The 23,102-nt window shown below is 63.0% G+C and overlaps 1 protein-coding gene across 1 annotated transcript in view; it reads right to left on the minus strand.

Annotated features, from left to right (window-relative positions):
- The window catches only part of JAKMIP1 (janus kinase and microtubule interacting protein 1), a 67,666-nt gene that overhangs the window by 10,225 nt on the left and 34,339 nt on the right, over window positions 1–23,102 (minus strand). Inside the window, exons 4-15 of the mRNA XM_036420781.2 lie at window positions 20,848–21,057; window positions 19,684–19,803; window positions 18,527–18,673; window positions 16,870–17,010; window positions 16,594–16,653; window positions 10,789–10,917; window positions 9,713–9,841; window positions 8,195–8,278; window positions 7,147–7,209; window positions 4,151–4,249; window positions 917–1,018; window positions 176–229 (exon numbers count right to left, since the gene is read on the minus strand). Coding sequence (XP_036276674.1) covers window positions 176–229; window positions 917–1,018; window positions 4,151–4,249; window positions 7,147–7,209; window positions 8,195–8,278; window positions 9,713–9,841; window positions 10,789–10,917; window positions 16,594–16,653; window positions 16,870–17,010; window positions 18,527–18,673; window positions 19,684–19,803; window positions 20,848–21,057 — 1,338 coding nt within the window. The remainder of the gene's footprint in view (window positions 1–175; window positions 230–916; window positions 1,019–4,150; window positions 4,250–7,146; window positions 7,210–8,194; window positions 8,279–9,712; window positions 9,842–10,788; window positions 10,918–16,593; window positions 16,654–16,869; window positions 17,011–18,526; window positions 18,674–19,683; window positions 19,804–20,847; window positions 21,058–23,102) is intronic.

The following is a 23,102-nucleotide window of genomic DNA, read 5'->3' on the forward strand; positions in this document are numbered from 1 at the left end:
TCCACTTCTGGCAAGTGCAGGCCCAGCCGCCCCTGGGAACACGGCCATATAACAGCCGTACATTGTACGTATCCCATCCCTTACGCTAGGAAGAAATGAAAACAGAACAGAGCCACACAGAGTACACCAGACCACCACGAGAACACAAATCCCGCAGCCAGTCGCTCATAGTTACCCCGTTATCGCCAAGGATATCTAACTTCTTCATGAGGTCGGAAACATCCACGTCCTGGAAGAGACACCAACGTTCATTTCTGAGTGAGCGACAGAGCACATCACGCCAGCCTCTGTGCCACAGTCCCCACTGCTCCCTAGGCCTCCCCCTCCTCCTCTTACAGGGACACAAGCTCCTCCCCCTCCTCCTCTTACAGGGACACAAGCTCCTCCCCTTCCTCCTCTTACAGGGACACCCAGGCCCCTCCCCTTCCTCCTCTCACAGGATACCCAGGCAGGGGGGGGGGGGGGGGGGCCTGAGTCATCCCAGCAGCCCCTTTGGCTTAGGTCCCTGCTTTCCAGGACGGCCAAGACAGCCTGTGGGCCAGGAGGACCATCCCAGGAGAGGGACAGACACTGGGCTGTTAGACAACCACGGCTGCCCTGTCCACGGCGCCCCCTGCCTGATGGGCACCACGCTGAGTGCTCCTCTTGGTTACCAGACCGCCCAGTTCTCATCAACGAAAAAGAGACGGAAGGTCAGGGAGGTCATGGGCCAGCGCTGGCGTTAATTCAAGGCCACTTCCCAGCTCTGCTCTTTTATCGTGGGGCACAAATAGGATAACCATTGGTGATTCACTGAAATAATGAACTATGTCTTTCAGGATCGGGGGCAGGGGTCTCTTATGAAAGCGCATTCTGTCCCTGGCACCCCTCCCCCCCCCCCCCAGCCCTGCCCTGCACCCAGCCCCTGGCCCGCTACCTTCACTCCTTCCTGGTGGCAGAACAGCTGGAGGGCGCTGCCGTGGTTCTCGGGGAAGCTGGCGATTTGGAGGTTAAAGGCGGGCGACCTCCGCTCTCTCTCCTGGGGAAAAGATGGGGTTGAAACACAGCACTTGACTGCATGAGGTACCACTTGCCGCTTCCCCCTCGTTACTGGGCAAAAACTAGCCAATTCCAGCGGGCAAAGACGCTCCTACAGGGCGCCGTTCAGACTGCGGCCTCCTGGGGACGCCTCTTCGCCTCTGACCCGGGACCGGGGAGAAGCGGTTCACCGCGGCCCGGACAGGGGAGCCAGGAGGCACGCACACCGCGGGCTTCCGTGCTGGGAGCGAGCGCCCACGGCCCCGCGCACAGCCCACGTGTGACCCCGTGTGACCCTCGCACAGCCCACGTGGCAGGCGTGGTGCGTTCCTTCGTGGACGGGAGACGGAGGGGCGGCCGGCCGGGACCCCGGCCCCACGTACTTGGATCTAATCTGCTGACTTCGTTCAGGTGCTTCACCTAAGGTGACCAGACGTCCCGCTTTTGGCAGGACCGTCCTGATTTTTAACAATTTGACCTGCGTCCCGCGGCCGCCACGGGACGCGGGTCAAATTGTTAACATATTGTTGAAAATCGGGACGTCCGGTCACCTTAGCCTAACCCCCTCACACCCAGCGGCCACCCGGTCCGCCGTGGCTGGAGTCCAATCTCAGCGACCCCGGGAGGAGGGCAGCGTTCTCCCGGGAGAGGCTCTTACTCGTCACCAAGGCGGCACGTTCTCAGAAAGGACAGCACCGCCCCGGCACCCGCAGGACAAGTGCCCAGCGGCCAGCCGTCCCGGGCGAAGGCTCCTCCCGGCTGCCCTTCCCCCGGGAGCCAGACAGGCCGGCGGCAGGAACCTTCGCGAATGCTCCCCGGACCTCACACCGCCCCTTCCTCCGGGCTGCAGTGAGGCCTCAGCGGGCTTCGCCATGTCAGAGGGCCTCTGAGTGATGGCTCCTCCACTCCTGAGGGGGGCAGTGTGGCCAAGGGCCTCGTTTAGGGCAGGGGTCGGCAAACTCATCAGTCAACAGAGCGGTTTGCTGACCACGGGTGTAGGAGAAAGGTCGTAGCAGATGCAGGGGAGAGGAAGTCCTTCATCCAATCAGCTTCCCTCTCACCTGGGCTTCCCATGGTTTAAAGCACATGTGTCAAACACAAGGCCCTTGGGCCAAATCCGTCCCGCCAGGCCTTGCAATGTGGCCCGCACCGCGCTGTCATCACTGCACTCCGCTGCGTTTCCATCACAATGACAGTTTATGACTGTTCAGTAAACCATTCGGCCCGCGATTTAGGCTGGATTTTAGATTTTGGCCCCTTCTCTGATTGAGTTCGACACCCCTAGTAAAGAAACCTTCTCCGCCTTCTGAGCCAAGAAACGGAACTGGCCACTGCTCCAGTCAGTGGCTGCCTTTCTGCCCACTGACATGGCATCGCCGTAGAAAAGGTCGTAAGAGGCAAAACCGGTTTGGCTCGGTGGATAGAGCATCGGCCTATGGACTCAGGGGTCCCAGGTTAGATTCCAGTCAAGGGCATGTATCTTGGTTGCGGGCACATCCCCAGGAGAGGAGTGTCCAGGGGGCAGCTGATTGATGTTTCTCTCTCATTGATGTTTCTGGCTCTCTATTCCTCTCCCTTCTTCTCTATAAAAAAATCAATAAAATGTATTTTTTTTTTAAATAGAAAAAAGAAAAGGTCGTTAGAGAAAGCTGCTATTCCGTGTGAATGGGAGTTAGGAAATCCCTGAATGGCTCTGAAGGACAGCGGAGAGGCCTGAAGACAATTCTAGTCAGCTGAGCAGCGCTGGTAGGATGCGCAGGAGGAAGAGGAGTAGCAAAGACCCCTCCAAGGCTTCCTAACAGGGCCGATGCATCCACTGTGCCCGCAACCTCACGTAACTTCTGATTTCTGCTGCACCAACGAAACCCCGGCTCGCACGAGCGAGAGCCACGGGCAGTCACCCTGGCTCCTGAGGCCCCGCCGCGGTCCAGGCCAGCAACTGACGACCAGACGCCAGGTTCCAGCCAAAACAGAACTGTCACGGAAGCCGGAGGGGAAAGCAACGTCAGAAACGGGCCCGAGGGTCCCGCATGCAGAGGCCAGCGGAGCCGCCCTGCAGGGACCGTCACCAGCGCAGGGCATGTCCGGGGCGCCGAGGGAGTGTTCAGCGAAAACACACACACAGGAAGGAGTGGGAGGTGACGTGGCAGCGAGGCGCTAGGGACAGGAAGGTGTTCACGGGAAGCCACGAAACCGTCGGCATTGTCACCCGAGGCCGGCCTGTGCAGGGGGAGCAACTGAAGGTTTAACGCAATGTCTAGCCCGGCCGGTGTGGCTCAGGGGTTAGCTCCGACCTAGGAACCAGGAGGTCGTGGTTTGATTCCCCGTCAGGGCACCTGCCCTGGTTGTGGGCTCCATCGCCAGTGTGGGGCGTGCAAGAGGAAGCTGGTCCATGGTCCTCTCTCATCATTGATGTTTCTCTCTCACCCTCTCCCTTCCTCTCTGAAATCAATACAAAATGTCTTCTAAAAGCAAGCAAACGAACAAAAACCTCGCGATGTCTACCGTGTACAATGCTCAGCCGCCCTCTGGGCCAGGGAGTGGCTTCCAGCTGCATCTGGGTTACAGGAAGGAACTGTGAGCCCCGGGCTGCGATGCCAGGTCTGTGTGCTCCGGAGCACAGAGCTGGAGCGACGCGGTGGTTTCCCGGGTCACTTACCTGGCTTCCTGGGCCAACAGAAAGCGGGCCAGACCAGCGCGCACACACAGGCGCCACGCACAGAATGCGGGGGGGCCCCTCTACCCGGCACAGCCTGCAGCAGGGCTGCGGCCCGGCCAGCAGAGGGCGCACCGGGACATGCAGGCAAGAGGTCGTTGTGGGAATGAAACACAAATAAAAAAGGCAAACTATTGCAAAAACAAATCATTTTTATTAAGTGCAAAACAAGCCGTAGGCAATAAATAGTGGGCTCTGGTACAGGTCCGTGGACCGCGGCGAGCATCCCCCACCCCCGGGACGTTAAGGCAGTGAAATCATGTGAACATACAGGTTTCGAAAGAAAAAGAAAGGGACCCCGGGGAGCGCCCCCCTTCCTCATGCTCGGCGGCGGGGCGGGCATCACAGGAATTTCAGTTTGGACTCAAAGAGAATGTCCGCGCCGTTCGAGAGCTTACAACACAGGGAGTCCCTTACTTCGAGCTCGAGCACCCTGAACTCGAGCAGCTCATTCTGGTCCCGCGCGTCCTGCATGTCGCTCTTCAGCTGGCGCTCCTCCATCTCCAGCCGGTGCACCTGGAGCAGACACAGCGCGGCTCAGTGGGCGGCGCCGCCGTGCTCCCGGGGCCACGAGGGGCGGGTGGCCCCGGGCCGGGAGGGGGCCGCGGCGAGGAGCCGGGCCCGGAGGAGGGCTGCCTCGTGCATTTGCTGAATAGATGGGTGATGGGGAAACTGAGGCCCAGAGCGAGGAAGTCCCTTCCTTCCCTGAGGTCGACAGTGGGGAAGGAAGAGTGACCTGTCCTTGTCCTTCTAATCCGGGCGAGTCCAGCAGCCACAAAGGTGCAGCTGCTGGAGGCCCAGGGCTGGAGAAGGTCATGCTGGCTGCCCTCCACTCCCCTCAACCCCGCCCCCCTCTCCCCACTGGGGGTCCCTGGATGAGCTACTAGCTGCCCTGCGCCTCAGTGGCTTCCAAGGAGAACAGCCGCCCGAGGCCCCTGGCTGCAGAACTGAGAGTCACGGAGCACTCTGACCTCACCCCAGGGAGCACTCTGACCTCACCCCAGGGAGCACTCTGACCTCACCCCGGGGAGCACTCTGACCTCACCCCGGGGAGCACTCTGACCTCACCCCGGGGAGCACTCTGACCTCACCCCGGGGAGCACTCTGACCTCACCGCAGGGAGCACTCTGACCTCATCCCGGGGTGCACTCTGACCTCACCCCGGGGAGCACTCTGACCTCACCCCAGGGAGCACTCTGACCTCACCCCGGGGAGCACTCTGACCTCACCCCGGGGAGCACTCTGACCTCACCGCAGGGAGCACTCTGACCTCACCCCGGGGAGCACTCTGACCCTCTGACCTCACCCCAGGGAGCACTCTGACCTCACCCCGGGGAGCACTCTGACCTCACCCCAGGGAGCACTCTGACCTCACCCCGGGGAGCACTCTGACCTCACCCCGGGGAGCACTCTGACCTCACCCACGGAGCACTCTGACCTCACCCCAGGGAGCACTCTGACCTCACCCCGGGGTGCACTCTGACCTCACCCCGGGGAGCACTCTGACCTCATCCCGGGGGCACTCTGACCTCACCCGGGGAGCACTCTGACCTCACCCCAGGGAGCACTCTGACCTCACCCCGGGGAGCACTCTGACCTCACCCCGGGGAGCACTCTGACCTCACCCCGGGGAGCACTCTGACCTCACCTCAGGGAGCACTCTGACCTCACCCCGGGGAGCACTCTGACCTCACCCCGGGGAGCACTCTGACCTCACCCCAGGGAGCACTCTGACCTCACCCCGGGGAGCACTCTGACCTCATCCCGGGGAGCACTCTGACCTCACCCAGGGAGCACTCTGACCTCACCCCGGGGTGCACTCTGACCTCACCCCGGGAGCACTCTGACCTCACCCCTGGGAGCACTCTGACCTCATCGGACGCACTCTGACCTCACCCAGGGAGCACTCTGACCTCACCGCGGGGAGCACTCTGACCTCACCCCGGAGGCGACTCTGACCTCACCCCGGGGAGCCACTCTGACCTCACCCCAGGGGAGCACTCTGACCTCACCCCGGGGAGCACTCTGGACCTCATCCCAGGGAGCACTCTGACCTCACCCAGGGGAGCACTCTGACCTCACCCCAGGGTGCACTCTGACCTCACCCAGGGGAGCACTCTGACCCTCTGACCTCACCCCAGGGGAGCACTCTGACCTCACCCCAGGGAGGCACTCTGACCTCACCCCGGGAAGCACTCTGACCTCACCCAGGGGACACCTCTGACCCTCTGGAACCTCCCCCTGGGTAGCACTCCTGACCTCAACCGGGGAGCACTCTGACCTCACCCCGGTGGACTCGACACTCTGACCTCACCCCGGGGAGCACTCTGACCTCACCTCCGGGAGACTTTGACCTCAACTCCGGGGAGCACTCTGACCTCACCCCGGGGAGCACTCTGACCTCACCCCGGGGAGCACTCTGACCTCACCCCAGTGGGACTGGAGGGGGTCCTGCCCCCGCGGGCAGTGGAGACAGCATCAGAGCTTCCTGTGGCCCCGGCACTGAGCAAGCAGGTCAGACAGCGCGCTCTCTCTCTCTCTCTCTCTGTCTGTCTGTCTCTCTCTCCCTCTCCCTCTCCCTCTCTCTCTCTCTCTCTCTCTCTCTCTCTCTCTCTCTCTCTCTCTCGATGCACAGATGCCTCAGGGGACAGCGGCCCAAATGCAAATGACCACAAGGGGTCAGGGCAGAGCTGGGGCTGCGCGGAGGCCCTGCGCCGTGCCAGGGCCAGGCCAGGCTATCCCGCCCTCGCATCCAGGACGCCTAAAGCCCAGGCCTGGCACCTGTGGCCCAGAAGGTGCAGCCAGGCACACCTGGAGGGACACCGAGTCCCCGGAGGCGCCAGGGCTTGGGGGTGCGGTGGGGGGGACTGCACGTGGGCACGGGGGACCTCTATGGGGGAGGGCAGGGAGTTCCCGAAACCACACCATGGCGATGGCTGCACCACTCACTAAACTGCAGGCAGGTGAGAAAAAGTTAAGCTAAGGTCTGTCCCAAAGCATGAGAGAACTCTCTCCTGGAGAGAGTTCCAGAAAGTTCCATGACCGGCAAGGGAGGGCAGGCTCAGCTCTGCCAGCATCATGGCCTCCAGTCCATAAACTGGACCAGGACAGCCAGTCAATTAGTGTCCTAGGCCCGTCCCCTGGGGTGGGGGGCTCTGGAAGCCCCATCAGGACAGACACATGACCTTGTCTGTCTACAGGTGCCCTGGGGAAGGCCCAGGTCAGCCCTTCTGCTCCTCCCTAGGACGGAGCCAGCACCAAGGCCCGGGATCCCCCGGAACCGGGCTCTGATGAATGCAAGGAAGGGGTCTCCCTCAGAGCCGGCCTGGGGTGCTGCCAGGAGAGGCTGGGAGACTCAGGGCCACAGCGGCCTCGGAGGCCGGAGGGCACGGGGGAGGGACAGGTGCACGTACCTTCTCCTGCAGCTCCTGGTTGGTCCTCATGAGCAGCTGCTTGTCCTCCACCCACGTGGAGCCCTGAGGAGAAGCACCGGGCATGTCCCCACGCACACGGCCAAGCCCCCGGGGGCGGGGCTCCCAGAGGAGGACGGCCCCTAGAACGACCTCGCAGTCCCCCACCTCGAACCCCAGAAGAGAGACGCGGCTGGTTTGTGGAATACCCCGCTCCCGGCTCATGTCCCTAAAAGCGTAGGGACTGGGGTCTGTATCAGCGACAGAGAAACAGCCACGCTGTGAGGGGGCCAGGTCGGCCCGCAGACCCCTCTCCTGCCGGCTCACCACAGCCGACAGGCCAGCGTCTGACAGCGACACCCTCATCCCCTGGCCGTGCCGCCCTGACCACGGCCACCCCATCAGCCCCTGAGCACACGCACTGGCCCTCCTGTCACTGCGTCCCTGGCGCCGACAGGATGCCGGCCACACGGCCAGGGCTCGGAGAAGGCAGAGGGCGGTGAGTGACAGGAGGAGGACACTCCTCCCCCCTGTGCTCAGGGGCTCCGGCTTCCTCCTCCCAGCAGCTAGGCTGCGCTCTGGAGGCTCCCACCCAGAGGCAGGCCTGGCTCTGCCTCTCCCCCGGTCCCGCTGTCACCAGGCCTGACCAGATGCAGGGGCGCATACACGGGGTGGCACTAATCGGAGAGGCACGGGCCGGGTTTTATGGGACGGTCACAGCCTGGAGATCGGGGGCAGGGGCGGGCCTCTGCCCAGATTGGCAGCTGGTGGCAGGCCCAGCTCATCGGCACAGTTAAACCCTGGGCGTCAATGGCAGCTTTTCCTCGGACACAAGTCAGAAAGGATTTGGCAACCACTTTGCTTTTGGGATTGTGTCCTATTTTCGTGCAAACAAACAGGAAGTGAGCCAGGTCAGAGCTTCAGAACTTGTAGGTCTTAAAGGCCTGCACGCAGGCCACCCGGCTGGGGTGTTCTTGCCTGGCTTCCGCTGGTGCTTTTCCCCCTCAATGTCTCCCTCCGGCCCCAGGGGCATCACACAACCACTGCTCACCTGACCCCTCTCGGCCAGCAACTTCTCCAAGTCCTCGATCTTGGCCTGACACCTCAGCAGGTCGGCTTGCAGCTGCTCCCGGGTCTGGAATGAAGAGGCCAGAAGGTGAGCAGGCGGCCGAGCCACGGGAAGGGTCACACTGCAGCGCAGGCCTCAGAAACGGGCCCGTGTTCAGAGCATGCGCTCCCACGTAGCCCCCCGGGGGCTGCCAGCTCTGCCCTCGGAGGAAACATCCGGAAAACCAAAGGCCTGCGTGTTGGCAGGTCTGCCCTGTGTTATAGACAAAGACGCAGAGGCCTGGGGAGGGGCAGTGCCTCTGGGCGAGTCCAGCCGCCACAGAGCGCACCTGCTGGAGTCCCAGGGCTGGAGAAGGTCATGCTGGCTGCCCTCCAGCTCCCCACCCCTCCAGGAGCCTGACAGCCCTGCGCCTCAGTGGCTTCCAAGGGGAACAGCCGCTGGAGTTCCCTGGCTGCAGGACTGAGAGTCACAGAGAACAAAAGGGAGGGAGCCGAGTCCAGAAGCTGCTCACACGCAATCACTAGCACCCTGAGCACTTCACACCTGCCTGGCAATCTCAGGGGCCCCGTATCTATCGCCCAGGGCGAGGGCTGAGCACTGAGGGTGGCTAACAGGGAGCGCACAGCCGGGAGCCTGCCGCTGCAGAAGCTCTGACTCCCCGAGAGAAGCGGGCGCCTGGAGGGCTATGCAGACTCTCCTGGCTTTTCAACATCAAATAAAATTTCCAATAAAACCCACATGGCCCTGGCTGGTTTGGCTCAGTGGATAGAGCGTCAGCCTGCGGACGGAAGGGTCCCAGGTTTGATTCTGGCCAAGGGCACTTGCCTGGGTAGCAGGTTCGATCCCTAGTGGGGGGCGTGCAGGAGGCAGCCGATCCATGATTCTCTCTCATCAATGATGTTTCTCTCTCTCTCTCCCTCTCCCTTCCTCTCTGACATCAATAAAATATATATATTTTTAAAACACACAAAAAACACACACATGGCTCAGCTCAAACCATGCCCAGCCATTTTTTACCTTGTCGGACTTACACGTTTTGGGCCGGAGTCGATCGTGGCTCAGAAGCGCCCTCCCCGCAGCCTCCCTCGCCACCCCTGCCTCTCGGGGTGAACGGGGTGTGCAATGCAATGGCCCCGGTGTGCTCTCCAGTGCCCTCGCTCTCGGAAGGAGGGCAAGCAGCCCCGGTGTGGTGACCCCCGGAGGCGGGGAAGGACCAGCAGGTGGGTGTTACAGGAAGACAGAGCCCAGCCCAGCACCAGGGCAGACGTGGACGGACCCGGTGGCCAGCAGGGGCTGAGGCAGCCTGACAGACCCGCAGGTTTCCGTGGGGTTTGGCAAACGCTGGGACACTGCCGCCACTAGAGTTTGTGATGTGTCCCCCCACCCTGTCACCTCTCAGACCCCCTCCAAGCGACCCCCAGGGCGACAGGACAGAACCACAGGGGGCCAGAACCACAGCGCGAGGGGACAGACCAGCCCTCCCAGCGGGCGCGCACTCACCCGGGCCTCCCGCTCGGCGTCCAGCGTGCCCCCCACCTGCTCCTGCAGGAGGGCGTAGGCGCGCTGCAGGGCCTGGTACTCCCTGGTCAGCTGGCAGAACCGCAGGTCGGCCTCCTCCCTGGTGGTCGTCTGGAGGGCGGGGAGGGAGCCAGGACAAGCGTGACTGGGTGTGGTCCGGGGCAGGGCCACCCCGCTGCCGCCCACGATGACCGGGAGCCTCCGGGCCAGGGGTGGACGGCGCTGAGCGACACCATGGCCAACCCTCGAACCCAGAATCCTGTGACCGGGGCCAGCTCCGACGTGCAGGGCCCTGTGTGCCTGCCCACACCGGGACCTCCTCCACGGAGGTACACTGCGCGGCGGAAACACGCCTGCAGGGGGCGTCAGTCAGCGTGTTGTCTGCACACGCCCGTCACAGGACTGTCGAGTTAAATGCCCATGTGCCCCCACGCGACACAGTCCCGTGTGCTGGCGAGAGGTCAGTGTGGAGCAGGGCTTCGGTGCCGAGAGACACCTGTTACTGTGGCTGAGAAGAGAAATCAAAAGCCCGAGCCTGGCATGGTCCATTCACTCCGTTTTCCTAGGAAAGCTGGGCTGGGGTGGGGGCGGGGAGAGAGGACGCCCTCTTCGCACCCGGTGAGCCAGGTCCAGGGAAGGGGGCGGGGCCTCGGCTGGGGGCCTCCAGCGGGTTCACACCTGCCTCCCCTCAGTGCGCAACCTCTCCCACACACGCCTGCTTCGTAAGGAAGGCAGCAGCCTGCTGCTTCCACTGGGAGGTGTGGGGGTGTGCACGCGTGTGCATGCATGTGCGTGTGTGTGTGTGTGTGTGTGTGTGTGGCAGAATGAGGGACCGGCCACCACACACCAATTTCAATCCAAAGGGTGAGTCACCCCAGGCACCCTCCGTCCTCTGTGAAGCCGGTGCTGGGGGCGGGGAGGGACCCTCGCCAGCCCGTGCCGCCAGCCGTCCAGAGCCCGCCAAGGGGGCCACCTCCCCTGACCACGGCTGTTCCGTCCCCGTCCCCGGGGCAGGGTGGGAGCTCTAAGTGGGGCGCAGGGGCCCGGGGTGCACTCACGTCGTCCAGGTCCTCCTCGGGCGTGGCCGGGGCCCGGTCCGTCCTGTCCGTGTTGCAGGACGTCTCCGACAGGGTCTCCGAGTCCACCGACTCCTCGTCAAATCCAAAAAACGTCTCCACAACATGCTTCTGCGGAGGCAACGTGGGCGTGTGAGGAGCAGACTCAGGCCACCGGGTCCCCAGCCACGGCAGCCTCCGGGCCGCAGGGCACCCTGGGTGCAGGCCGGACCCTGGCTCCGGGCAGGGCTACTGGCCTTCCGCCCCTCCGAGGGACCTGGAACCTGCCCTCACCTGTGGGCGCAAAGTGAGGCCACCCAGGCTGTGCCCACGTGCGGACACTCGGAGCAGCACGCATGCACGAAGGAGCAGAGCAGGCCAGGGGGAGGGTCTAGACACCACACCCAGGGAAAAGCTAATGGGCATAGACGGGCCCTGAGCACCCGTGAGCATGTGGCCCGGTCCTCACCAGGCCTGAGCTGAGAGGCAGCGTTTCTTTAACTTTCTATTACGGGAAACTTCGAGCATTTGTAAAGTTAGAAGGAACAGTGAGTGGACCCTCACGCACCCATCACGCAGAGTCAGAGGCGATGTTAACTCTGGTCACTGTGTAACGACCTCCCGATTACCCTACCCAGTACTTCTCCCACCCCATTCATTCATTCACATTCACACTCATTCATTCATTCACATACACATTCATTCACAGGCACCTGATGGAGCACCTCCTATGGGTCAGACACTGGGAGGGTGGGGCCTGGGGACTGCAGACATCAGACACAGTCTCCAGATCATCTTGGTTTAGGAACATGGTCTTTACCCCCAAACAATCCCTGAGGAGGATTTTTATTTAATTTTACAATCAACAAGAGGCCTGGTGCATGAAATTCGTGCAGGGGAGGGGGAGTCCCTCAGCCCAGCCTGCACCCTCTCCAATCCAGGACCCTCGGGGGATGTACAACTGCTGGCTCCTAACCACTCACCTGCCTGCCTGCCTGATCGCCCCTAACCCCTCTGCCTGCTTGCCTTATGCATCTAACTGCTCCTCTGCCCTGATTTCCCCTAACCACCTCTGCCTGCCTGCCTGATCAACCCAACCTCTCTACCTCCCTGCCTGATGGCCCCTAATCCCTCTGCCTGACTGCCTGCCTGGTCACCCCTAACCACTCTGCCTGCCTGATGCCCCTAACTGCTCTCCCCTGCCAGACTAATCACCCCTAACTGCTCTCCCCTGCCAGACTGATCACCCCTAACCACCCCTGCCTTGGCCCCCACCACGTGGCTTTGGCCAGAAAGACGTCTGGAAGATGCCGGATCTAATTAGCATATTGCCCTTTTATTAGTATAGTTGGCTGTTTCTCATGATCATGAAGAAAGAACCATGACGAACTCCAGAGCCAAGCCCCAGATCCCACTGGTGTGTCCGGACCTGGCTTCGCCCAGACGCCCTGTGCCCCCCTCCCCCCCACCTGAGGAACCAGGGGTGGGGGTGGGGCGCACCCACATGCTAAGGCACCTCCCACTCTCTGCAGCCTTCTGTTCCAAGTGTACAAAGAGCGGGGCTGGGGGAGGAGAGGGAGGGCCTTGTCACCAGGAGTCAGTTTCTGAAGGGGCGCTGCGGGAAGCAGCCGACCACCACACGGCACCCCAACATCCCTGCCTTGGCACCTGTCTTCCGCTGCCCCTCCCGCCTCGCGCCCCGTTTTTGTTTTTTTAATACCCGTGGGGCAGGAGCCGAACTCCTGGCTACGGCCAGTGTCTCCCCTGCAGCTCATGGGCCCAGTGGGCAGTAACGCACCCCCAACGCCCACCGCTCCCATTGCCCATCCAGTGCCCCCCACGGAGCTCCGCCCTGTTAGTCGCTCAGGCCAAACCCCCAGGCGCCCTCGCTGCTCCTGGCCCTCCCCTGGGGCTCCACCTCAAGCCCAAGCCAAGCCCCTCAGCCCCGGCCCCTCCCTCCTGGTCCAGCCACGGGCCTCCCTCGTGAAGTCACCAAACCGCCTCCCACTGGCCTTGGCCTCCCCTGTCTGCACCCTGGCGGCCAGTCACCGCTGCAGCCTCACCCCTCTCCCTCCTCTCTTTGGGTTAATCCTCACTCGAGGACATCTTTTCCTCTGCTTTCAGAGCGAGGGTAAAGGAGGGCCGGGGAGAGAGGGAGAGAGAGAAACACCAATGTGAGAGAGGCACATCCTGCATGCGCCCCGACCAAGAACAGAGAGGGAATCCATAACCCGGGCACAAGCCCTTGGCCAGGAATCGAACCCACAACCCCTCGGTGTGAGGACTGACGCTCTAACCACTGGGACACACCAGCCAGGCCTCACCCTCCTCTACTGCTGTGCTTCAGCCACTCCGCCAAGCCTGCCCGGGCCTCCCAGGTGCCTGGCACAGGGCCTGGCACCGCCCAGACACACTCCTCCGGGACCCGCAGGCTCCCTCCTCACTCCCCTGAGTCCGCACAAATGCAGCCTGATCCAGAACGCTGCCCTGACCCCACCAACGCCTCCCAGCCTATCCCCCTGGCGCTCGCCTGTCTCCTCCTCCACTCACCGCCACCGGCAGGTTATTGGCACAGATGGCTCTGCTTTAGGCTTATCACTGTCTTCCCGCCGGGCTGGGCTGGGAGCCCCGGGGGCAGGGATGGGGGTCCACGAGGGCAGGGTCTGACTCTCCTGGCCCCCCTCCCCCCGTTCTCCTCTCAGAAACCGAGCATGTCTCTGCGTGACCTTCATGCCGAGCAAATGTGTCTGCCCGCCAAGCGCCCCCTCCAGTCCGCAGCCACTCAGCGGGAGCTGCCTAAGGTGCTCCATCGATTCACGTGTTTCTTCTCTCCACGGGCGGGGTGGAGACAGCCAGGCACCCAGTCCCCCGAGGGCAGAAACCCCGCGGAGCTCAGGGTGGCCAGGGAGCAGGGGCTGGGACCCCGGCGGTGAGAGCAGCACCCCCAGGGGGAGTATCTCACACACACACACGCACACACACGCACGCACGCACAGCCCCCTGCTCTCCGGGGCACAGGCGGCGGCCTTGTTGTTGTAAACACCGCTAATTGCCAGGCCTCTGGGGAGGCCTGTTTGTGATGTGCCCTGGGCAGCGTGGGGATGCAGGGAAGGCCCTGCCTGGCAGGGTGTGCCCCCAGGAACCATGAGCCACACTCACCAAGGATCAGGGCAGGACGGGGTGCGACGCTGGGACCGTTCCAGGGGTCATGACCCCGGCTGACCCCGTTGCTGAAACCCTGGGGCTGCTGGCCAGGCGCTCAGGCACGGAGCCCCGGGCAGGGCATCTGCGCAGACACTGCGGGTGGCATCACAGCGGGGCTGCCCAGACCCAGTGGAGCCCTTAAGTACAACGTGGCCCCCGAGACCAGACCCATCCCTCCACCCCCGAGGCAGCAGCTGCCGGGAGGGAAGGAGGCGGCAACTCTGAGGGCGGAGACCAAACACAAAAGGGCACTCGGTCACTGTCCTCTAACAACAAAAGCTGTGGGGCCACAAACGGCACACGGCACACGGCACACGGCACACCGCCTGTAACACGTGCCCGGGGTTAGTGCCTCTAGACCCGCAGTCGGCAAACTGCAGCTCTCGAGCCACATGCAGCTCTTTGGCCCCTTGAGTGTGGCTCTTCCACAAAATACCACGTGTGGGCGCACACGTACAGTGCAATTGAAATTTCGTGGCCCATGCGCAGAAGTCGGTTTTCGGCCTTGGCGAGTCTACTTTGAAGTGGCATAGGATGCTCAAGGGGCCAAAGAGCTGAGGTTTGGCGACCACTGCTCTAGGGCAAGCTTTTTGTAAGAGGCTGTCTCCAGGGGAAGCCACCCTGGACCAGAGTGTGTGCCTTCATTCACAGGACGAGCCGGGAAAGGCCGTTTCCCGCCTGGCGGGGGGTCTGGTCCTGTCTATGAGGACCGAGCTCCTGCCTTTCCCGGCCCCTTGGCCGTCCACAGGAGCCCCCGTGCTGCCTCCCAGGAGCGAGCCGAGAGCCACTGCACCTGCCACTGAGGAGCGAGCCGGGAGCCACCGGCAACACCGGCCGCAAGCACAGTCAGTCTCCATCCTCTTCACCCCCCACCCCCGGGGTCCCCGGGAAAGAGACTGCAGGGGCACCGCGTCCTGTCCGCTCCTCCCGCACAGCTTCTCCGCGCCCACGGGGCTCGGCCTCCAGCTGCATGCTGGTCTGCTGGCTCCTTTTACCAAAGAGACAAGCATGGGGGGATGTGCCTAGAAGACGTAAAGGACCCCAGTTTCGCTCTGATATCCAGAAGGGCTTTCCCTGAGCTGGTCACACGCCTGAGGGGGGAAGAGGGAGCCCCAGAGTAGCCAGCCCTCCACCGCTCCAGCCGCCCCTCTGCGCCCCTGCCTGCCGGCCCTACCTTCATGCCGGTAGGTCATCTCCTGGCAGCCGGAGAAGTACAGGCAGACCAGGGCGCAGAGGCAGAGGAAGAAGGAGAAGTACAGCACGAAGAGCACGTACTCCATGGCGCCCGCCCGCTGCCCCGTCCAGCTCCCCCCCGCCCCAGGGCACCCCTTCCCGCAGCCTCCGGCCCTGCGTCCTAAGGACTGGGCAGGGACAGGATGCCAGCTCTGGCGGATCAGCGGGGAGCCGGTTTCCAGAGCCTGGTGCCGGTGAGTCACACAGCTCAGCTTCCGCCGCCGGCAAATTCTCTGGGGCTCCCTCCCACCCCCAGGCTCCCTGTCGCCAGTGTCACCATGGCCTGGTCCCTGGGTAGTTCCAGGGGACCCGGCTCAGCCCTAGCAACGGTGACGTCCACCCAGGCCCGGGAGGTGCTGGCGCCTCCTGCGCTCGGGGAAGAAGCGTGCTACAACACTTGCACCGACGGAGAAAGTGCTGGGGTTTTACACAGAGCACAGTGCTGGGCGTGAACCGGGTCCCAGAGAAGATGTGTCCAAGTCCTAACCCCCTGACTGACCGACGATTCTCTCTCATCACTGATGTTTCCCCCCTCCCCCTCTCTCCTCTCCCTTCCTCTCTCTGAAGTCAGTAAAATCACACACTGAGTGGCCAGATGATAATGATCTCTGAACGCATAATAATCTGGCCACTCAGTGTGTAGCCTATAGAATAAAAGGCTAATATGCAAAGTGTCCCCTTGACTAGGAGTTCGACCAACAGGTTGGCCAACAGCCCATGTCCCCTCCGCATGGCCAGGCTGGCCGGACCCCACCCATGCACGAATTCATGCACCAGGTCTTCAATACACACACACACACACACACACACACACACACACTGAGTGGCCAGATTATTAGGCCTTCAGAGATCATCATACTCTGGCCCCTCGGTGTATTTAAAAACAGAAAGCCAGAAGCCAGGAGGCGAGCAGGCCTGGTCTGCACGGAGGTGAAAAGTATGTTTACAGGTTTAAACGCAAACAGGGTCTTCCTTCTCCCGGCCCCCACGTGCTCGCTCAGGCCAGCTCGGCCCCGGCCGCTCCCTCTGCCCGGACACTCACACACTCGCCCCGTTACCCACATCCTCCAGAAGGAACACCGCGCCGCCTCGTCCCCATGCCCCGCAGCCCCCGCCTCCTCGGAAGGGCGGTGAGACGCTGCCACCAGGCCTGAGCGCCATTTAACCCCCGTCAGGTCTGACCCTCACCGCTCTCCCTTTGCAGGGAGCAGCCCCTGAGGCCGAAGCATCCTCGTTTACCACGAAAAGTCACACTAACCGTGTCCACGCCGTCAGTCCCATGCCACGGAGAAGCGGCGGGAACACCTGCACCGTCACACGTGCAGGACGCGTGTCCCCTCCCCCTGGCCCCGCCCGCACCCCCTCACTCACCTTGGGCATCTTCAGGCCTTTCCCACGATGCCTCTTGGGGCGCAGGAGCCGTTCCCGCTCCTGGAAGGAAGGAGACACCGCTGTGGGCACGGTCAGCCTCGCCCACCCGCCAGCCTGGCTCTCTGACCAGGACCTCAGAGCTGCCAGCCCGCCCGCAGCCGGCCTGGTCCGGCCAGGCTCTGACCCCAGTGGCAGCGGCAGCGCCAGGAGCCACGGTGCCACCCGGCAGGACGGCGGGGCACCCGGCATCGCCGAGGCATCCCAGGGCAGACGCACCAGGGAGAGGTCGTCGATGACGTGCTGCTGCTCCAGCACCTGCAGCCGCAGGAACTCAATCTCCTGCTCGTCCCGCGTCAGGCTCAGGTCATTCAGGGACGTGTGTCGCTTCAGGGACGCCTGCGCCGACAGCTTCTCTTTCTGCGCCCGAGGGAGAGAACGCTGCTCAGCCACGGCGGGGAGGACCCACTGTGCGCGTCCCTGTGAGGGCCCACTGTGCGCATCCCCGTGAGGGCCCACTGTGCGCGTCCCCGTGAGGGCCCACTGTGCGCGTCCCCGTGAGGGCCCACTGTGGGCATCCCCGTGAGGGCCCACTGTGCGCATCCCCGCGAGGGCCCACTGTGCGCATCCCGGCAAGGACCCATGTGCGCATCCCCGTGAGGGCCCACTGTGCGCGTCCCTGTGAGGGCCCACTGTGCGCGTCCCCGTGAGGGCCCACTGTGCGCATCCCCGCGAGGGCCCACTGTGCGCGTCCCGGCGAGGACCCACTGCGCGTCCCCGTGAGGGCCCACTGTGGGCGTCCCCGCGAGGGCCCACTGTGGGCGTCCCCGTGAGGGCCCACTGTGCGCGTCCCGGCGAGGGCCCACTGTGCGCGTCCCCGCGAGGACCCACTGTGCGCGTCCCCATGAGGGCTCACTGTGCGCGTCCCCGCGAGGACCCACTGTGCGCGTCCCCATGAGGGCTCACTGTGCGCGTCCCCGCGAGGACCCACTGTGCGCGTCCCCGTGAGGGCCCACTGTGCGCATCCACGCGAGGGCCCACTGTGCGCGTCCCCGTGAGGACCCACTGTACGCATCCTGGCAAGGGCCCACTGTGCGCATCCCCGTGAGGGCCCACTGTGCGCGTCCCGGCGAGGACCCACTGTGCGCATCCCCGTGAGGGCCCACTGTGCGCGTCCCGGCGAGGGCCCACTGTGTGCGTCCCCTTGAGGACCCATTGTGCGCGTCCCCTTGAGGACCCATTGTGCACGTCCTGGCGCAGAGCGGGGCTCCGGGATACGGGATGGGAGGGTGGATGGAGGGGTGACGGCCACCTGGTCCCCAAGCTGGAGGAGCGCACAGCTGCCCAAGGACCAAGCTGCAGGCGCGGCTGCCGGCGCCCACCCACCAGGAGAGGGTGGGGCCGGCCCTGGGTGGGTGGACGTCCACACCCAGCCTTGACCGCCAGACAGGGAAGCGGGAGGGAGCACGCCTCACACCGGATTACATGCTCGTACCTGGACCTGCGAGGGCCCAGGGAGAAGGGCATCGCCTCTGAGCCTCAGTCTACTCAGCTGTAAAATGGGGGCGACCTACTCCCCCTGCGTTGGGCAACGAGCCTCAGAGTGCTCTCCGAACCATCTCCGCCAAGACTGCACCCTGACCACAAAGAACCCGCCTCGTAGGAGCAGCAGAGCATCTATCACACACTGAGCCTCCCCAGCCGCTGTTTTCGGTGCTGTCATCCCGTCCCCCCCGTCCCCACCACACCGTCATTCCCATTCTGCGGATGAGGAAACGGAGGCGCAGAGGCACAGGCAGGGCTCACAGGGCTCCTGGGGCTCTCCCTCAGGCTCCCTGACTTCCAGGGCCGCAAACACAGTCACCCTGACTGTGGGCCGGGGCCTGGTGGGAGGGGGGCCGGACCTGCGGCCCGGCTGGTCGCCGCGGCGACGTACCATCTCCACGTTCTCCCTCGTGAGCTTCTTGAGCTTCTCCTCCATGCGCTGGATGCTCTGCAGCAGGTCCTCGTTCTTCTTGCTCATCCTCTTGTTCTTCTCCACCAGCGGCTTCAGCTGCACCTCCGTCTCCCGGGAGCGTTTCAGCTGCGGCCGGAGGGCAGGGGCGCCGTGAGCCAGCACGGCTGGCGTCACATCGACGCGGGGCTTCCCACCCGCACCCACCGAGCTCAGAGGGAGAGGGGAGCCCCGCGGAGGGGGCCCCCAGACCTGCCCCAGGGCGCCCTGCTGGCCAGCGGCCTGTGCTGTGTCCACTAGGCCGCACTTCCAGAGGTCATGGGTCACGTGCATAAAGGTCAATCCCGCTACCCAGCTCCTCCCCAAGCACAGACCTAAGAAGGCTCCGCCCTCTTCGGACAACAGACAAGCCCAGGGCACCTGCATGGCAGGCTCAGCGCTGCGGATGGGGATAACTGAGGCAGCGCCAATATGAACAATATAGTTTTGTTCTAGAAACTGTTCATCTTCTGAACCAATGTTCCTGGCAATTAAACATGATCCATGTGGTCATTCTTTTTTTGTTTGTTTTTTTGTTAATTCTCACCCAAGATTACTTTTCCATATGTTTTTAGACAGAGTGGAAAGGATGGGGAAAGACAGAGAGAGAGAAACATGGATATGAAAGAGACACATCAATTGGTGCGTCTCCCACACATGCACCAACTGGGGCAGGAGATCAAGCCTGCAACCAAAGTACGTGCCCTTGACTGGAATCAAACCCAGGACCCTTCAGTCCAGGGGCCGATGCTCCAACCACTGGGCCTGACTGGCCAGGGCGGCCCCGTCATCCTTAATGGCTGCATGCCATCACTGTGTAAGTGTTCTGCGGTCACTCTGACCGACACCTGAGCGCCACACAGTGGGGCGTGCTGTTACAAAGGACACCCCCTGAGCATCCTCTCCACGCCTCTCAGCACTTCTCTCACTGTCGCCAGGATAAACCCTGCAGAGGCCAAGGGCAGGGACAGGCTTCCGTGGCCGGGTGTCCGACCAGAAGGAAACGGGGAAGCACAGAGCCAGAGGCCCCGCGTCAGCTTTTACCCAGCCTCGCGGCCCAGCGCGGCTCCTGGTACCCCATCCGTCCCCGGGGCCGTTACCAGTTCGTTCCTCTCATCTGCCAGGAGGGTGTTCCTGTCCTCCAGCTTCCGGATCACCGAGTTCAGCTCCGCAATCTTCAGCTGAAAGCGCCTCACATCTCGCTCATCCAAGTGCTGATCCTGAAAGACACGAGTGCACGCTGAAGGGCCTCAGAGCGTCTTAGAGAACCGGCTCCCGGGACCAGCTTCTTAGAGAACCGCAGCCGCTGGGCGAGGTGGCTCCCACCAGCACTGGGGCTCCAGGAGACCGGCCCCAGGGACAGCCCCTCGGCCAGCTGCCCGCAGAAAGGCTTCCTGTCAAACCCGCCGTGGCTCCCGAACCCGGGACCGGGCCTCTGGGGCCTCAGGGGCCTCCGGGTTCGGGCCCCTGCACACTCTGAGCCGAGTGCCCTGGCGAGGTGCCAGCACTCCTCAAGGGCAGGCCTGTGTCCACTCGCTTGTGGCGTCTGCACGTAACACGCATGAGGCGCTGGGACAGTGAATGAGTGAGTGAGTGAACGGATGGATGGATGGATGGACGGACGAATGGACGGATGGATGGATGGACGGATGCTGCAGCCTGCTCTGGGCCTAGTAAGCACCACGCTGCCACCCCAAATGCCCGTCAGCTGGCTGAGGCCCTCGTGTCCCATCTTGGCTGGGTCCCTGTCTGCTCTCACTGCACAGCCTGCACTGACGCTTCACTTTTCTTTTTATCCTCACCTGAGAATATTTTTTCCTTTTTTTTTTTTTAGAGAGAGAGAGTGGAGGAGATGCAGGAGGGGAGAGGGAGAGAGAAAGAGAAACATCCATGTAAGAGAGACACATCGATTGATTGCTTCCTATAGGTCTGGGGATCGAGCTTGCAACTGAGTTCCGTGCTCTTGACCGGGAATCAAACCCGTGATCCTTTGGTCCATGGGCCAACACTCTGACCACTGCCCCACACCAGCCAGGGCCTGATGCCTCCATTTCTTTCTTTTCAATTAGAGGCAAAGCCGCTGCTGTCTACCCCTCCACTCCAGGCAAAGCAGAGGGGGCGTCAGCGGATTAGCCGAGAAGGGCTGAAAGGAACAGAAGATGGACAGGTGGATGGAAGGAGGGAGGGAAGGAGGAAGGCCGGCAGGCTGAGTGGAGGGAGGGCTGGCCAGGGAAGGGAGGGTGTGGGGCAGCTCCGAGCCTCACCTGGGCGCCCAGGAGCTCCGCCATGTCCCCAATGCCGGGCGGCAGCTCCCGCTTGGGGCTGCTGTGGTGCCGCTCGGCCTCTTTGACCTGCACCAGCTGCTCGTCCAGAGCCTCCTTCTGCAGCAGCAGCCGCTGCGTCTGGCCGGCCTGCACGCCCAGCTCCTTCTCCAAGGCCAGGATCACCCGGTCCTTCCCCTTGATCTCATCCATCTGAGAAGAAAAGGAGGGAGCCGTCCGCTGTGGGGGCTGTGCCGGGGAGGTTTGTCCGTCCCCGGCTGGCGGAGGCCCAGGGGACGGCCGGCAGCTCATGGCCACAGGACACAGCGAGGCCGCAGCCCACGGCCCAGCCCCGCTGCCCGGCGTTTCCAGGACCTAGATAGACAGCCAGCCAGGCACTGGCCTTGGAAATGTGTCTGTGCCCGGGTCTCGTTCACCTCCATGAAGTCAAACCCTGGCCCTCGGGCCCCTCTGCCCCTCCGCCCTCCACAGCGAGGCTTGTCACCACGGTGGGCTGCACTCCTGTCTCCCACTCACTCCTCGGCCGCTCCTTCTGGGCACAGCCCCCGCCCCACCACCAAGGGAGCTTCCCGCCCAGGCCCCCTGACAGCCTCCTGTCCTCCAGCCTTCTCCTCGGCAGGACAGAGTCACTCACACTCACACACACACACACACACACACCCGCTGCTCCAGGACCCTCTCCCGCCCTCGCTGCCCTGGGACCCTTCTCAGCTCCTACTTCCTCCTGACCTGGCTGGCCCTGGCACTAATGTCTGTGGGTGTGATTGGAAGGAAGAGTTTCGATTCCAGCTGCTTGGAGTTCTCATGCCGCGTGGCGGGTGCTGAGGCTGGGCTGCCGTGCAGATGGCGGCCAGCTCAGGGGCCTCAGGCCACGGCAATTCGTTCTCTCCCAGCTGGAGGCCCGGTGCCCACTCTCAAGGTGCCAGCAGGCTGCGCCCTCTGACACCCAGAGGGTGCTTCGTGCCTCTTAAAGAGGCTCGGCCCCTTCCAGGCTGTGCCCCTTCCCCGGGCATCTCTGTCCTCACCCGACAGTAGGCCCCTCACAGGCAGCTGAGGTCACCACATCTCCTCACCCCGCTTCCTCGCAGCCCCACAATCACGGAAGCCTCTGTTGCCTGGTGTTGTCTCCGGACTCTTTAATCATCCACGCATCAGCCCCAGCCGGTTCTCCAGAGTGCTGACCCCTTTGTGAGGCTGGGGAGAGAATCCAGGCCCACAGTCCCACCGTTTCTGGACACAGAGCCGACAGCTGGGGCACTGCCCATAAGGGCACTGTGCTGGGGTGCCGTCTTCCCAACACCCAGTCCAGGTCCGTCCTCGGACCCGCGCTGTGCCTCATTCGGGAACAGGGCTGTACGATGCTGTCCCTCTGGGTAAGGGGCCTTTGTGACCGGTGTCCTGTAAAAGGAGAGGGACACACTAACGCACCGCAGGGGGCCTTGTGGAGATGGCGGCAGGGACCTGAGTGACACGGCCACAACTCGGCCATGACAAGGTGGCTGGTGCCACAGACACTGGGATAGGCAGGAAAGACCCTCTGGCATCAGAGGGCGCAGCCTGCTGGCACCTTGGGTGTGGGCGTCGGGCCTCCAGCCCTGGGAGAGAATGAATTGCCGTGGCCCAAGGCCCCTGAGCTGTGGGCCACCTGTACGGCAGCCCAGCCTCGGCTCACGCAGAGTGAGAACCCCAAGTGGCCGGAATCGAAACTCTTCCTTCCAACCACACCCGTGGACGCACAGGCCGCCAGGGCCTGGGACCCTGGTCCAGCGTCCTGCCTGCACTGCCCGTCCTGCTGTGGGATCCTGCACAGGCCGCCACCTGACTAGCTTCAGCCTCTGTAACACGGGGACCCTGAGAACATTCTAGAACCTACTCTGTCCAGTTGCGGGGAGATATACTAGTAGATCAGCCGCGAAACGAATTTGGCCCGGAGCCTGGCGTTTTATAACCATCACTCTATGTTAGCTGCTGGTTAACAGAAGGCCATCTCACTTAAACAGCAGACCATTAAAAACCGATACAACGTAATTGAGGTTATAGGGGGGAAATGGGAGCTTTTCACACAAAGCCTGCTGTTCCCACAGCTCTCGGAGTCGCCTTTCTTTGGAGGAGAAACTCCTGCCTCCTTTCCCTTGAGATCCCCAACCTCCCTCACGACATGCCCACGACGCCCCCTGGTGGCCATCCTCCAGCAGCGCCCGCGCTGGCCAGGGCCTCTGCCTGGACTCCCAGAAGCA

The sequence above is a fragment of the Pipistrellus kuhlii genome, unplaced genomic scaffold (assembly GCF_014108245.1).
Source record: "Pipistrellus kuhlii isolate mPipKuh1 unplaced genomic scaffold, mPipKuh1.p scaffold_m20_p_1, whole genome shotgun sequence".
Classification (NCBI taxonomy): Eukaryota; Metazoa; Chordata; class Mammalia; order Chiroptera; family Vespertilionidae; genus Pipistrellus; species Pipistrellus kuhlii.